The 16,927-nt window shown below is 42.0% G+C and overlaps 1 protein-coding gene across 7 annotated transcripts in view; it reads left to right on the top strand.

Annotated features, from left to right (window-relative positions):
* The window catches only part of Myo61F (unconventional myosin 61F), a 164,144-nt gene that overhangs the window by 129,317 nt on the left and 17,900 nt on the right, over nucleotides 1-16,927 (top strand). For 6 of the 7 annotated variants that reach the window (XM_075889047.1, XM_075889048.1, XM_075889046.1 and 3 more), the window contains exons 2-18: nucleotides 1,635-1,763; nucleotides 3,135-3,250; nucleotides 5,840-6,038; nucleotides 6,960-7,040; nucleotides 8,337-8,516; nucleotides 10,168-10,266; nucleotides 10,449-10,559; nucleotides 11,048-11,119; nucleotides 11,885-12,004; nucleotides 12,135-12,211; nucleotides 12,752-12,857; nucleotides 13,359-13,439; nucleotides 14,026-14,163; nucleotides 14,379-14,427; nucleotides 15,190-15,317; nucleotides 15,418-15,523; nucleotides 16,223-16,457. In XM_075889047.1, coding sequence (XP_075745162.1) covers nucleotides 1,635-1,763; nucleotides 3,135-3,250; nucleotides 5,840-6,038; nucleotides 6,960-7,040; nucleotides 8,337-8,516; nucleotides 10,168-10,266; nucleotides 10,449-10,559; nucleotides 11,048-11,119; nucleotides 11,885-12,004; nucleotides 12,135-12,211; nucleotides 12,752-12,857; nucleotides 13,359-13,439; nucleotides 14,026-14,163; nucleotides 14,379-14,427; nucleotides 15,190-15,317; nucleotides 15,418-15,523; nucleotides 16,223-16,457 — 2,027 coding nt within the window. The remainder of the gene's footprint in view (nucleotides 1-1,634; nucleotides 1,764-3,134; nucleotides 3,251-5,839; nucleotides 6,039-6,959; nucleotides 7,041-8,336; nucleotides 8,517-10,167; nucleotides 10,267-10,448; nucleotides 10,560-11,047; nucleotides 11,120-11,884; nucleotides 12,005-12,134; nucleotides 12,212-12,751; nucleotides 12,858-13,358; nucleotides 13,440-14,025; nucleotides 14,164-14,378; nucleotides 14,428-15,189; nucleotides 15,318-15,417; nucleotides 15,524-16,222; nucleotides 16,458-16,927) is intronic. The other variant, XM_075889045.1, reaches the window with a different exon arrangement.

Genomic DNA, 16,927 nt, shown 5'->3' with positions numbered 1-16,927 from the left:
GAAATTTCCGGAGCCCTCCACTACGGCGTCTCTCATAATCAAATGGTGGTTTTGGGACGTTAAACCTCACATATCAATCAATCTTCGTTTGGTTGTGAGGACCGCGGCATCAGTTGTGAACGAATGTGAAATCGCCGTACAATGCGATGTGAGAGACGACCGTAACACGAACTGCAAAGCAGACGGCTGGTAATCAAGTTGAAAAAATGAAAACTGGGCGAGTTGGTGTAGGGATTCATTGTAGAGCGAATGTATCTCATCTTATTACAGTTATGCATTTATTGTGTCGGAGCTCGAAGTTTTCCATCCTGCATACCTAGTCGACACTATGAGCGAGGGCTGTTGCTCTTGAGTCCGCCGTGGTGGTTCAGTGGTTATAGGGTGCTCGGCTGCTGACCCGAAGGTAGCGGGTTCGATCCCTCCGGCCGTGGTGGCCGCATTTCGTTAAAGGCGATGTGGTACGGGCCCGTCTACTTGTGTGATGTCCGTGCACATTAGAGAACGCCAGGTGGTTAAAATTTCCGGAATGAGGCGTCTTTGATAATTAAATCGTGGGGTTTGGGACGTTAAACTCCACATTTATTATTATTATTATTATTATTATTATTATTGTTGTTGTTGTTGTTGTTGTTGTTGTTGTTGTTGTTGTTGTTGTTGTTGTTGTTTATTTATTTCAGTACCTTCAGGGCCCGAAGGCGTTACAGAAGGGAGTGGCTAATAGTATACATAGTAATAAGAACAATAATAGTGAACAAAGAAAAATGCTGCTAAGAGTAAACATCGCATTCTACAGCAGCCTTAAAAGCAGTGACATCGGTTAATTGGGCAACAGAGGAGGGTAGGTGGTTCCATTCGTTCGAGGTAGTGGGAATAAAGGAATCGTGAAAGAACTTGGTATGTTAAACTTGGTGGTTGTTGTTGTTGTTGTTGTTGTTGTTGTTGTTGTTGTTGTTGTTGTTGTTGTTGTTGTTGTTGTTGTTGTTGTTGTTGTTGTTGTCTTGAGGGCAATCGGCGACGAGGTGTTAACGAAAGGAGATGCCGTCAGGGAGTTGGATGGAGACTTGCGAGATAAAGACGCTTGCAGGCGTTTCGATGGAATCATCCGACTCGGGGCAGAGAAATTAAGAAAAAAAAAAAACAGTTTGCCGAGGATAACGCTCTGTTTACGCGATAAAGCTTGAAGGCGTTGTTGATTAGGGAGTGCCTCGATCACGCATGATGTGCGGTGTCGCTATAATGGACATCGTGGACCGAACAGTGCATTGAAAGGTGCAGTAAACCTTGAACGGCTTACTTGCCGAGTGCAGATATATGTTTCAGGAAAGGGAGGAGTATGACGGATACAGGAGAGGTTGACTTACCGACGCTATAGCTGCGTGACGTCATTCTCGGCTAGCTTTTTTTTTTTCGGTCCTCGATCTATGAGGGCTTTGTTCTTCGGACACAGTGTACTTAAGGAGCATCATCATCATGCCATTATTATTATTATTATTATTATTATTATTATTATTATTAATGTTGTTGTTGTTGTTGTTGTTGTTGTTGTTGTTGGGGTGGGTCGTTTACTGTTGCATAATTGATTGATCGATTGTCATAATACTGATGAGACGCATTTCTCTCTCTGGTGAACGCAGGCGATGGAGAACGCCTTGCACTCCCGAGACCGGGTCGGGGTGCAGGACTTCGTGCTGCTCGAGGATTTCGAGAGCGAGCAGGCCTTCGTGGAGAACCTCCGGAAGCGCTTCACCGAGGACCTCATCTACGTGAGTCATGTATACACTACGGGCGTTGCGTTGCGTTCTAAACACAGTCTCTGTTACAACACGGCGTTGCGATTTAAACAGAGTCTCTGTTATGACACGGGGCCCGTCTCTGCGAGCACGTGTAATACGCATAGCCGCGTATCAATATATATTCGTCATCACAGGCATGCCCAAAGAGAGCTCGGGGTCCTTCGTCGCCGGCCCTAAAAGTAACGGGCGATAATTGGGGAAGGAGGGGGGGGGGGTCGCGGATCGATTGCACAATCGCTAAGTTCCGAGTTTTGTGAACGCACGCTTTGCGCGGTTGTATTTTCTGTTGCTGAGCAAAGGATTGTGCACGCTGTCAACCGCGTTCTCAGAAAGAAATAATGGTCGTTTGACGCCTTTCTTGTGGGTTTTGACTTGCCACGTAGATGACTCGCTTTAAAGAGACACGTTAACTCTCTTCGGAGATCCGACATACTGAGTCGTGACACCCAAAAGGGAGTTAACGAAAGTCTTTGAAAAGAGTCATGTATAAGAGGCAAGCTAGGACTCACTGAAAAAAGGGTAACGTGCGCTTTTTTTTTCACCCCTTAAAATGCAGCTATAGATAGTACGATCACTAACCGTTTATCAAAAAAGGATCTAGGATATAGCCTTAATAAATACGTCAAGACACGATGCACGAACTCTGTAACCCCTGTTCAATTTATTTATTCTTACTTACTCGCATCCGGTTGGCCGCCGTTGGCCGTGCGGCTGACGAGACAACATGAGTGATGCACCAGAGAAACAACGCTATCTTCGAGTGTATGTCTCTTTGTTCGTTATGTATAACCAGAAATGATAACACGTATTAGTTCGTTATAGCAATATTCACTGTACAAGACCCACCATAGTCACAGTTTCGCTGGCATCAATCTTCCTGTAGTATATGTGTAGGCGCTTCGAGTTTTTATTTAGGACGGCTTTTCAACACCTATAGCTGTCGCTCTACCTAGTTAGAAGAATCGTTCTTTCTGTCCCCGCAATCTTTTGTATACGTCCCACTCCCTATATATATATATATATATATATATATATATATATATATATATATATATATATATATATATATATATATATATATATATATATATATATATATATATATATTTTGCTCACAGCTGGTAATTTTTTCATCCACTTTTCTTTCTTCTTTCTTCTTATTTACATTCCATTGGTTCTAATAAGTTCCCCTGTACATTCCTTGGCATTACTGTCTGTTATATCTCATTAATATTGTGTTAAAACACGGAAATACGAGCCCTTAGGTATACACTTCTCTCCTTTATATATATATATATATATATATATATATATATATATATAATATTCTTTTTCCCACAGACTTACATCGGGCCCGTGCTGGTTTCGGTGAACCCTTACCGGCGCGTCGACATCTACAGCGACGACTACGTCAACCTCTACCGGAATGCAAACTTCTACGAACTTCCTCCGCACGTGTGAGTCACCTCGCCGCCACGTTGTTGTGATCTCTGTTTGTGTATATGTGTGCCTATTGTACGAGGTTCGAAACAGCGCTGACACTGTGACAGAATAAGAACTTATTGCGGAGTAGTCGGTGAATAGTTGATGACATACTTTACGACGACATATGATGTTTTATGGCCCGATTAAGGGCTTTTTGATGGCCGAGAGATCGCACCATTTCTCCTGAGTTTTATTATCGCAATCGTTTGCCACTCGTTGCCACTGCCGTCGTTTCATGTCACTTTTACGATTTTATTGCTCATATGTTAAGCACCTGTTTTGCGCAAGATTTTTAGACTAATTTTAGCGCTAAGAAAGACGTGCATATGGGAGACGACCAACCAAAAAAAGGGGCTTGTCCTGTTGTCTCTACAAGACTCCATGTATGCATGCGTGTGTGCGTTCGTTTGTATAAAATCGAAAATTTTCGAAAGGGAGGGGGGGAAGTTGACCCCTCCTCTGCCTACAGCAACGTTCGCTACAGCAGTGCAGAAGTGGTGTAGTGCACCTCGCTTCATTCATTCAAATCGATTCATCGGTGACCATTTCAATTAAGTGATCCTTTCTATTGCTGATCACTCGAACACTGACACACGCCTCACTCACTCAAACACACACGCACGCACGAGGCATGGTGGAACTTCAAATTGCGCGCTTTTCGCGATCAGTGCACGCGAGACACGAGGAGCAAAAGTAAAGGCCAAAAACGTCGAAGTTACAACACACGATGGGCAGTACCCGGCCCTGGTAGTCGTGCACCACAGTTGATCGGGGCGAAGGTGCATGGCTTGGTTATCGTGCACGTCTCTTAAAACGCGTTTTTTTTTCGTGTCGCCGTCATTTGCCTATAGCCTCATTAAACGCAGTTGCACACGTCCGGTTGAGCAACGAACGCCCAGGCATTGACGGAAAGGTCGCTGAGACGTGTATTACTCGAGCGAAGTCACGCGCGAAAAGTACAAGCTGCTATACTGCACATTAATAAGGGGGGGGGGAGGTGATGATTACACTTTCTGGAAGTTCGTAATTTATGTGCGATTAGATCAAAAGTATTCCTTCAAGAGTTGAGTTGGTCGTATATTGCTCTAATTTTTAAAACCCCAACGAGCACGCCGTGAAATCGAAATCGACGGAGGTCGGCGGACTGCTGAATTAGTGAAAGAACGATCAGGCGCAGCCGACCTGGTGTGGCCACGTGTAATTAGTTGAGTTCTCCATTAAAGATAAGGAAGGGGGGGGGGGTATATCCATTGCAGCTATAGGACGAGGTATCTCAAGTGCAATATACGACGATATTGTAATGGAAGTGTGGCAGCTTGGGCTAGTTGGTATGGCATGACGATAGTTATAGCGCGAGAACAAAACGACGGCACAGAGACAAGAAGGACACGTCCTTCCTGTCCTTGTCTCTGTGTCGTCGTTATGTTCTCGCGCTATAACTATCGTCATTGTAATGGAACATTGGCAACGTTTTATTTGCATTTGCAACGTTATTATGCTTCCGTTTTTTTTTTTGCAGTGGAAGTATTTACTTGATTCCACCAAAGGTACAAAAGGTACATTGAAAAGCATACTCTTCCGGTCTAGACGGATATCCTGGTGCTGAGTAATATATACATTGACACTCATGGAACTGCGTTTTGACAGCTGCGCGAACCATTTGGCTCATTGACGCGTAGGTTCGCCCTGACATGCTGCGCGATACAAGACACGCGCACGAACGCACACGCACTCGAACACACATACTCGCTCGCACAGACACACACACGCACGCGCGCGTTGACACACAAAAAAAAAATAAAAGAAAGGAAACTCCACATCTGGCGGAGGCTTGCCAGCGGAAGTCGAAAACAGTCAACAAAACAACGTTGGGGGCCCTCAGCATGCGCGATGCCGCACGGAACCTATTAAGTGTGAATACACTTTATAAGCGACCCCAAACCATCCACCGCCGTCGGCGGCGTCCGCAGTCTTCTCTCTATCTTTAAAAGAAAGAGGACTTGGCGGGCCGCAGCGCGACGCTCTACCGAATAAGCCACGGACGCGACGCTGATATCGGTGTCAGTAACGCGCCTTATACCCCCTCCCCCTTCGCTCGCTCCTCCGCTCTCCTCGCTCGCTGCAGCTGCGCGCGCACCCCTCTCTCTCGCGCGCCCGCCTTCTCTCTCAGTCTCCCGTCGAGAGCGGGTCGTGAGGGGGAGTAAAGTTAAAATCCGTTGGCATTCGCCAGTGAGTTAACGTAAACTCCCCCGTGTGATCAAATTGCGATTCCCAGGAACCATTACATTATAAAGGCACCATAGTGTGATTAATAAATATAATAGTGCGAATTAATAAATACCCCTCATAGCATCACCCCGTGTATTCGCACTTAACCATGTTCACCCTCGGGGAAATGCTTGGTAGTTGTTTTTTTTTTTTTTGCCTTTCGCGGGCATCCCTGACGCCGTTCAGAGCGCGGTGCCGCACTGTATAGCTGTCAATGGCGGCCATATTGCGTGATTGCACTCCTCGGCTCATAAGGATCTGCCTATCGATGATGAATCATTCGTGGCCTGCAGGTTCGCCATCTCGGACGCGGCCTACACGAGCATGCACGAGGAGTGCCGCGACCAGTGCATCCTCATCTCCGGCGAGAGCGGCGCCGGCAAGACCGAGGCCTCGAAGAAGGTGCTCCACTACGTGGCCGCCGCCAGCCACCACTCGGACGCCGTGGAACGCGTCAAGGACAAGCTGCTGCAGTCCAACCCCGTGCTAGAGGTGGTTACTGGCGTCCCTTCCTTTCCTCTTTCTCCCTCTTCTTCCTTTCTTTGTCTCTCGTTCTCCTTTACCCTCTCCCTTCAATTACCTTTATTTTCTTTCTCCCCCTCTTTCCCTCTTTCTTTCTTTCTTTCTTTCTTTCTTTTTCCGCTTGCACCGGTGTCTTTCCGATCTCTGCCCCGCTCACACCTTCCGTAAAGATGCTTTACCACAAGCACCCAAGCACTGCGGCGAAAACGACTCTTAACGTAAAATAGTTATTTTCAAAGCTTTTTCACTGCGCTTTCATTCGTTTGGCTAGTTATCTCGTTATTTAGTTTGCTCTTACATTATGGCATTTTTTCGTGAACCCCCTTGAATAAGGGCATGTGGTGAGAGCCTGTCACATTCCGTTGTACCTCTCTCCTCCCCCTCACACTTCTCATAATCCAAGGGCTGTAGAAGAGCACTGAGCTTCTATGGGAGCAATCAAATTGCGATGGTTGTTAAATCCGCTGATCATAATTTTTAGCACATTGTCTTCTCTCATAATGTTTTCTTACTTTCCACCAAGGCATTTTAATCAAGTTCATTGGGAATTACAATGTTAAACTTAATAAATGAATACTACTCATTCGGATTGATGTCTAAAACTTCAGAGAAAACTGAGATTCCTAAAGGCACATTTATAACCACCTCAAGTGTTTTCCATCACTTTGTATGGTAGGTGGCAATATTTTGAGAACAACCTTCTCCTTCATTGCCATGCATGGCTCCCTGCAAAGTGCACTGGCTGCACATTGGTATTTTGTGTAACAAAGAGTCGTGGCTTCTGGTCTGGTGTTTTTTTTATTTCACTTGTACAACTAAAGTACATTCTCCAAGGTTCTGGGAGGGCCCTCTGGATAATAATTTGACACTTTTTTGACTTATCTGTTGCAGGCTTTTGGAAATGCCAAGACGAATCGTAACGACAACTCAAGTCGATTTGGCAAATACATGGACATTGAGTTCGACTACTTGGTGAGCTCATCTTCCCCTTTGTACTTTTCAGTGTGCATCCCCATCGACTGAAACCTTCAAAGGGTACTGTGTGGTTCATGAACGTCAGTGGCTGCACACATTCCTAAGTAGTGTCATTGTTTCAATCTATTGTTGTCAGCAGCTCATTCATCAAAAACCGGTTTGCCTGTAACAGAAATAATGCATTCTCTCAGCCATTCAACAGATTTCGAATGGTCCTCAAGAACACACAGGCAGCGATAGAAAAAAATAAGAAGAGAGAAAAAAATGTTACAAGATGAAATGCGAGGGAATTTTTGAGGACATGAAATAATTGGTCTTGTCTAATTAAGTTCAGAAACTTCATAATTAAAGGAGGGGCAGGCATAAAAGTCATGCAGTAATTGACATAATTTATGTAAGACTAAATCGTACAGCTTTCATCAATAGTAGAGCAATCAACAGCAGAGCAATAAACAAACAAAGCATTAAGGGAAGCATAGCAGCTGAAGGCACCTTCCAGTTAACTGCCGAGTGCTGTTAATAATTCAAAGCTCAAAATAGTTTGACTTAATGTGTGTTTATTTACACTTTATTCTGTGGATGATTAGGTGGGTGGTATATTTATATAAACGATTAGGCCATGAGTACATGTGATCAGGCTCGTAGCCAGGAAGTCTCTGTGGGTACGGGGGCGGGGCGAACTTGCTGTGGTCTGCATGTAGTTTTGTATAAGCAACAATAATAGGCCTGTGCGAATATTCAAGAACTTTGAATATTCAAAAGAATGTTAATGTATTCAAATTTGCTTTGATACAAATTTCAATTATTAGCAATTTCTAAGTACTCAAAATGAATGGAAAGGTGGTAATAATCTGCATGTAACCTTTTGTAAAAAAATCTGCACTGCTGTGAAGCCCAAATTCAACGCTAACAAACGCTGGCCTATATGTTTTAAGTACAGAAATGTAACATGTTTTGCAGGGTATCATCTGCATTATTCCGAAAGTCAAATCCTGCTACTATTCAAAATTGCTTCCCCTTTCTTTAAAAAAATATTTACATTTACACATGCATTGTTCTAACTTAAGATGATTATACATATATGTGTGTTGTTCAGGTTAATTGGGTAATGACAAATGTGCTCATTTTTCTAATATGTGATATATACTATTCAAATTTGACTTTAAGTTATTTGAACCAAATCATGATTCACTTCAAATTTGCTTCAAACCCTAAATTTACTATTCGCACAAGCCTAAGCAATAAGAGATTTCGTCAGCTTGTGTTGCGTCTCTCTGCATTTTTTTCATGCAGGGCGCCCCGGTGGGAGGTCATATCCTCAACTACCTGCTGGAAAAATCTCGTGTAGTGCAGCAGGGCTCAGGAGAGCGCAACTTCCACATCTTCTATCAGCTTATCGCAGGTGCCGAGGATGCACTACTCGAAAAGCTGTCACTTCGTAGGGACCCCACCTTCTACTATTACCTCAACCAGGTGCGAAAGAATGGGAATCGATCAAGGGCTCTTTTTCTTTTTTCGACACAACCTAGTAAAGCCAACAGACAGTGAAGCTAAGGGAGTTGTAGGAGATCTTATTAGTAATCTTTTAATTGTAGCCTAGTTATTATGACATGAGTTTAAAGAAATGAAAGTGGGTGAAACGGCGACTCACTGGAGGCACGTACCGAACCTATGACCTTCGGATAACACGTCTGATGCTCCAATAACTGAGCTATGGTGGTGGTCACCCTCTAATTATCTTTATTATGTAGTTCCGTGCACCAAAGCCTAGGAGTGTTAGCCAATGCTAGCCATAGCTATGATGGCGAGTGTGAGGAACTATTTCTCACCAAGTGACTAGTATTTGTTGTTACAATAGACTTGCATAAGCTGTACATGTTGAGCTAAACGTGCTGTCAGAGATCATTTGAAGTTTCTGATAGTGCAGTTCTTTCATGATTGTCATGGCTAGTAAGTAATTCTCTTCACAGGATATGCAGAAAATCTGGAGCTAAAGTTCACAGATGACATATATGCACGTTTCGATGTTCATATTAACTTCAGAGAGCTGCTTAAGGTTAATTCAAGGATGGTGGCTTCACGGCAATATGCAGAAACGTTTTTAAAATTTGTTTACTGTGGTTTGTAGTTGAGTATGTGCATTTTATACAAGGTTAGGTGGTATGCAAAAAAATGCTGTACTGAATTTCTTGTCTAGGAATTGCAGTGGAACAGAACCTGTCCTTTCAGTCATGTCTGTAGAGTTGTGCTCTTTGTCTCTAACTAGTTGAAGATAAATTGTGTCCTAAATCAAAAAAAAAGGGAAAAAAATGCCCGATTTGTATAAAAGTACAGCATAGCCACTGCAAAACTTCGAAGAGCTTTAGAGACCATTGTTTGAGGCTACTAATACAAGTACGCTTGTGAGCTACCCACTATGCCATAAATCATAATTTTAGTCAAGTAGTGGATTATGCACTATAATATCATTCATCATTTTGTGGAGAAGCAAGGCACTCACAAAACATATTTGCAAGGCAGTATATGCGCTTTGTTGATGCAGTGGCTGATGATGATGAAGAAATATTGCTGAGCTCTTTGTAATAAAACGGAAGCATTTAATGATTCATTTGTTATGCAATTCATATATTGTAATGCCTGGTTACACAATTTTCATTTTGTGATGCCTGGTTCCTATGTTTCTCTTCTATTATGCTATAATGTGTTAGCATCATTCCTTGCCTGACATGACTCCTGTATAGTGTCTTTTTCCAAAGGTTTTTAGAGTGCAGGCGTGGCTCTGTGGTAAAATACTGGGCTTCCACAAAGAGGGCCCAGGTTTCCACTCTGTTCCATCCTGTAATATTTTGTTTTCTTCTTCTTCGCACAATAGTGATTATGAACACCAGTGGCGGAAGACATCTGTGGCGCCAAAAATGGCCCTTGTTGTGACCTCATAGCAGCCTTTGTTGTAAAACCTAATGTGCAACTAAGAGTATGTGTCCCATATTTGCTGTATCAAGATAAATAGTCTACTAAGTTAAGTACCTGTGCATATTGTAGTGCATGGTACACTTGTGAGGCAGGTTTTAGTCAGTGTTTTCTTTCCAACGAGAAATTTTCTGATGCGTTTTTTTTATTTCAGGGAGACAGCACAGAAGTATTTGGAATTGACGATACAACACAGTTTAGAACTGTCAGGGATGCCCTCTCGGTGATTGACTTTTCACTCAAGGAAGAAGAGGTGAGTGTTACTGGCATTGCGTACAGACAGTTGATACATAGGATCCACATATCGTGCAAAAGCCAACACATCAAAGCAAGGTTACAGCACACTTTTTAGGACGTTGAGATTCATGAGTACATGCCAGTGCATTTTGCTGTGAATGGAAAGATTTGTAAACATTGCAATACTCTTTATTGCAGGAGATATTCGCCATAGTCGCCACTGTCCTTCACCTCGGCAACACTGGATTTGTTGAGGAAAATGGTGAAGCCATTATTGCGCAGGACAAGCCTGTTGCCGCCATTGCGAAGGTAAGTGACCTTGTTAGACTAACAATTATTCTGCTTTGACATTTGCATGCACAGCGACTTCATGTTAAAATGCACTCATTGGATATGAATTTGATGCCAGTTTCTTGTTATAATTAAACAGCTGCAATCTCATATTTCCAGAATGTTGTTATCGGGCAGTGCCAACAAAGAGTTCCTTTAGTCTTGTGCTACTGTGCAAGTGTGTTTTGAATGCAGCTGAAAAATATTAAGTGGTGGAAACAATATTGCTTGTTATGCTATGAATATAATAAAAATCAGCTAGTATTCTTAAATTATAAGGCTCAGCTAAGTACACCTAATAAAAATTACTGTTCAGTGCAGTTTTAATTACATACTCATATAATAAATTAGCTGACTTTCAGCACATTTTGTTAGGCAAGCATCATAACAGAAAAGCATTATTTGCAGCACAGTTATTATAAAACGTGTATTCCTTTCTCTAAATTTTTATTCCAAATTCATTTCAGTTGCTTTGTTGCCCTGAGGAAGTACTTAGGGATGCTTTGACCAACCGGACAATTGAAGCTAGAGGAGAGCTGGTAAGGCTACATAATTAATGCGGTCTGTTTACATTCACTTCCCCAACTGTGACGTTAGTGAGGAATCAGTTGGAGGCATGGATAGCTCTACTGTTACACTTACATACGTCTTGGCTTAAACAATCATTGAGATTTCTGTCCATAATATGTGCTTAGTTTGTTGGTTTATTCCCATCCTTCACCTCCATCCCCATCCTCCATCTCCTATTTTTTTTTTTCTTGTCCTTGTCATCTGGATTTTAACAGATCACTAGAGTTAGCAAAATCTGCATTAAATTAAGCCAAATGGCGTCACCTGCCATTAAACCCTCTTTCAATTATACAGACAATGGCAATAGTTCATGCTCTGAACACAATTTTAATATTTTAAAATTATTACTGGCGAGCTAAAACTCTAGTTCTTGTTTCATATTGTGACCTAGAGTAATTTGTACTCCCTCAAAAGGTATTAATGGGCTAATCGTGTATTCGTTATCATTTCAACGGCAGTCATGTCACTGTGATGTAGATCAACACAAAAGATAGATAAGGTAGATTACAAGCATGGATCATTATAAGTATGATGTCTTGTGTTTAGTGTAACTTTTAATGTTTCTTTGTTGCACTTCAACAAAACCGCTGCTGTTTAAATTTTAAGCTGTGTTGATATTCCAGCATTCTGTTCAGAGCTGGAGCATTGCTTTAAATGTTTAACTGACCCGGTGTGTATCACGAGGGACAAGAACACAAGGATGGGTACTTATGACGCTGCAATTCACGTTCCAGGTGACAACACCACTGAACCGCGACCAAGCAATCTATGCCCGAGATGCACTGGCCAAAGCAATCTATGAACGCCTCTTCAAATGGCTAGTGGAAAAGATAAACCATTCGCTGAAGCCACAGGTAAAATAGCTTTTATGCGAAATTTCATAAATTTGTGAAATACGTTTACACACTCTTATGGGGGCTGTGCCTGACTTGTGCATGGACGTAAGTGGCCAACAGTTCATGTATCATGCCCTTATTTTTTCAGAAGACTCGCTCATCTGAGCGGAGGACCTTGATGGGCTTGCTGGACATCTACGGATTTGAAGTCTTCAAGAAAAACAGGTCTGTACTGTTCTTTTGCTTTAACTATTCTTCACGTCCTTGGTTTACTTTACCAGAACACTTCTGTAAAACATTCATTTTATTGCACACACTACCATTGCTTATGTAATAGAGGGCTCTATGAGGTATACCTGAACGTACCTAGAAGCTAACTTCTAGGGAATGTATTCATAACATCTAGTACATACTCATAATTATTTTTTCCCAACATATATATCCATTCAACGTATTGATGATCCGGCATCAATGTCTATTTAACACTTTTTCTGTGTAGAATTATGGGTCGTTCAGCAGTACCATCAACGTTGGTTTCACATGATCAGGAGCCAAATGAAACATATTATATTAGAGGTGTTCAATGTACAACTGAAATGTACAATAGAGATTCAAGCAATGTTGATGATTCATAGGGAAGTTTCTTTGCTTACACCATGAATAAAAGTAATTTATCTAAAAATGTCACACATAATTAAGATTCATTAATATTTTAACCAGTGTGTGCATTGTTCAAAACTGATCTGGTCCGGTTTTTCTTTGCAGCTTTGAGCAGTTTTGCATAAACTACTGCAACGAAAAGCTGCAGCAGCTCTTCATCGAGCTCACACTAAAGTCTGAGCAGGAAGAGTACTACAGAGAAGGCATTGAGGTATGCAGAACACACTCATTCGTCTATTGAGCATAACATTGTAGAATTCAACTGAACTGCTATGCTGATAATAATTAAGGCTGAATGCTATTCTGGTCTTAATGTGTGAGATATTGTTCCCTGCATTCCATATGCACTTAACAATCTTCATGTGTTCTGACTCAACATATTGAATGCCAATAGGCTGTGTGAATACAACTGTTGATCCCCTACATAACATCAATATACACTACTGTAAACGAGTTTTCAATTATGGAAGGCAAGGAGATGAATAGCTTCAGACACTAGCAAATGCAACTGGGGATGATTCCAAGTTAGTTATCTGGAAATTATACCCAAGATTAGGTGCTATAATTACTGATTAACATGTTCCCTGGTGCAAATGTCTGTGTGTTGCATGTTGTTATCTGGAAATACCATCATTTGGAGCATAAAAAGTTATACTCAGAATGACCGAATGAATGGGAGCCAACAAGTGAACCTTGACATGTGGCCATGCAGTGGACACCAATCAACTACTTCAACAACAAAGTCATCTGTGATCTTGTGGAGGAAAAGCACAAGGGCATCATCTCATTGTTGGTGAGAGCCTTTGTTTACATGTAAATGGAAACTCGTGAGCTAACTGTGTGTGTAATTTTCAAAGTGTTTGCTCATGATGTGTAGCCACTGTACACTACAGTTAGGTGAAGGCAAAGCCCGAGCTGGAAAAAACTCTCAAAATACTTTATTAACTGCGTGCTAAGAATTTTGGGGCTCTGGACCTCTCTAGGATACAAAGTGAGAGAATTAGGCTGTGACCTCTTAGAGATTGCATGCGTTTTGCAACAGATGAATAGTGAAATGGAAAGATTTATGGATCACTGGCAAAAAGTTTGTTGACGACTGAGTACCTGTATGCAGTGTTTATATGTTTTAAACTCTTCCCAAGGGACATGACAAGTCACACTTCACTGCAACACATTAATTCTGCTTCTTGCTGACATTGCAGGCTGCTACAATATCTGCTAAGCTAGACAATTGTACTCCTTTCAGTTTTTTTTTTTTCAATACATATCTTACTAGCTAAAACAAGTGATAGATCACTACTTTTCGCTCATTGCCAGGCTAAATTGAGTGAGTGGCTGTGCTAATATGAAGAAAGTGACATGAGCTGTCAATATTTCAGGATGAGGAGTGCCTCAGGCCTGGTGGTGCCACGGACAAGACATTCCTCTTTAAGATGGAGCAGACCATTCGCATGCATCCTCATTTTGTAACGCACAACCTGGCGAGCAACAAACTGAAGAAAAGCATTGCTAGAGATGTGAGTGACAGGCCATTAGTTCTTTTTATATATATTTACTAATAGATTCTTCTCATTGCTCATCAAAAGTGTTACAATCAAGGCGTTCCTGCACATTTTTTTTCAACGTGGCACTTTGTGGCATCAACCTTATTTTAAACACGTTAAAATCCACCTTCTAGTACTGCAATGCGAATGAAGTGGTGACATTGTGTTGTCTCATTTCTCCGGTGCAGGAGTTCCGGCTCATTCATTATGCTGGTGATGTCACCTACAAGATAGAAGGTAAGTTGGAACTTTGAAGCAAGTCACTGTATGACCTTTTATGGTCGACCAACAGATATGATGTCCAGTGGCATAGTAAGAGGCACACCAAGCTCATGCACCCCCCTCCTCAAAATTTTTTTTGCCATGGAATATAAAGCGTAAAATAACATTTTTTAAAATTTGAACAGATTTTATTTCTGGAAAGATACAAAAAAGGAAGCGAAGCTAAAGGCCATTCAGCCTGAAGTGACTTCGCTACGCGAAATGGTAAAACGTTCAGCAAACAGAGCTACATTGAATAATAATTATCAAAATACAAGAAGCAGCAAAATAACAAACACAACAATAGCATAAATGCGAAAATGGGCGACAGAGACATACAAAAAATAGGCACGTAAGCCAGATATGCTGGCCCTTATCCCACTCCAGATCAAGAAGTTGCCTCCTTCAAAAATAATTTCTGGCTACGCCCCTGATGGTGTCTACTACTGAGCAGAAAGTAGCAGGTTTGAGACCCTGGAGTAGCAGATGACCTACAGCTATAAGCTGGATTCAGATGCCGGTGTAATGTAAAAATACTTGTATACTTAAATTTTTGACGCACATTAAAAGTCCAAACTTGTCTGAAATGATGCCCCACCCACCCCCTTGCATGGGATTAGTCAAAGCCTATGCGCCACTTTTGTATGCCGAACCAAAATTACATTCTTGAAAGCAGTGTGTATGGCCCAATTCAACCGCATAATCGAAATTGTGTCACATATTTTTTTTTTCCTTCAGGATTCCTCGACAAAAACAATGATTTGCTGTTCCGCGACTTGAAGAAGGCAATGGCTGGGGCTGGTAACAGCATCATCAAGGATGCGTTTCCGGAGTCGGAACTTCTGAGCAAGAAACGGCCCCCTACTGTGAGCACACTGAACTAAGTTCTCAACGAAATTGGAAACTGTGCAAAACGAGATAAAACTTTCTAGGTTGCCCCAAACACTATTGAATTTCTCCTTTCAGGCAGCCACGCAGTTCAAGCTGAGCTTGCAGGAACTCATGGAGATATTGATGTCTAAAGAGCCTTGGTATGTCAGGTGCATCAAACCGAATGACTTCAAGCAGGCATGTAAGTGTTTTCTAAAGTGTACATGACTCTGACAGAAATACAAAATACCAAGTTATAAAAAGAAGATTTAAAGCATTCATTATCAAAAGCGGACACCTTTTAATTAGAGAGTGTTAGAACTGAGTTCATACTGTTTGCATTGCTTGGGTATACATGCCATTTTTGAAGTTGCAACATACATACCCATGATGTTATCATATTACGCATGCAGAATAGTAACAAACACTAGCGCGAAGCCTAGTGTACTTCATTAATAAAACTACCTATTAAGTAAGAGTTTATATACCATGTGGTGAGGCTTCACATGTTTTCGGTTGGTCATGCAAGCAAACGCACAAAACATGCCACTTCAGAACTTTTGTATTATTAACTGATATATTTAATAAACTTTTGCTCATCGTGAGCAGAGCTTTCTGCTGCAAGCATAGCATCTCCTATATAAGCGGCCGTTCTCATTATGGCTAGGCCTGTCATTACCCACATGGGAATAGCCGGGTGGGCGCAGGGGACACTCTCCCCTAAGTCGGTAACAGACCTCAATAAAGTTGCGCTCTCTCCCATAATGGCAGTGCAGAAATGGGCGTGTTTTGATCACTTGGTGTTGCACGATGTTTACGATGGGCACGTTTGAGTGTATTTTTCTTGCTAAAGCCTCTTGGCAAACACTGCACTGAGCGTAATTTCATTTTCTCTCTTCAGCCAAGTTTGACGAAAAAGTGGTGGGCCACCAGGTTCAATACTTGGGCCTCCTGGAGAACCTGAGGGTGCGCCGTGCCGGCTTTGCATACCGACGGCGATACGAGACGTTCCTGGAGCGTTACAAGTGCCTCTGTCCCGAGACTTGGCCCCGGTACCGAGGTGGTACTGCCAAGGAAGGTGTGGCTGTCCTCATCAAACACCTCAACTATGACTCTGATGAGTACTCGATGGGACAGTAAGCACATACTCAACCAGTCATATTTAAAAATTCTGTATGTGTTCTGTTTTTCACCAAGTGTACGATGAATTAGCCAGTCATTCAAATTAACCTTGCCGATACTGGGCTTCAAACTCAGTGGAGTAGAATGTGTCCTGGTGACATCGAGAGAGTTCAGAAGTGCACTAAATATAAAGCGGATATTCAGAAACCTTCCGTTCTGTGAGCTTGTAGCCTTTGTTTTTCCACGCTCGCAGCTCAATCCATCACATAAAAACTTCAATTCTGACGCCGTTGTAAGCTCCCTGTTATTTCGCAGTGTCAAACATTTCAAAAAGTAGGCCTCAAGGATTTTACAACGTGGCCAAGTTAGGCAAGGTGGATGTACGGGAAAAAAATATACACGTTCCCATATCACTATGTATTATTTTCAATGGCTACAAGGATTTAATATTAGTGAACTTTGTACCATATTCACCTAATCGCAA

The sequence above is a fragment of the Rhipicephalus microplus genome, chromosome 3 (genome assembly GCF_043290135.1).
Source record: "Rhipicephalus microplus isolate Deutch F79 chromosome 3, USDA_Rmic, whole genome shotgun sequence".
In the NCBI taxonomy this organism is placed as follows: domain Eukaryota; kingdom Metazoa; phylum Arthropoda; class Arachnida; order Ixodida; family Ixodidae; genus Rhipicephalus; species Rhipicephalus microplus.
Note: the sequence above shows the minus strand (reverse complement) of the source record. Positions and strands in the feature narration are given on the sequence as shown.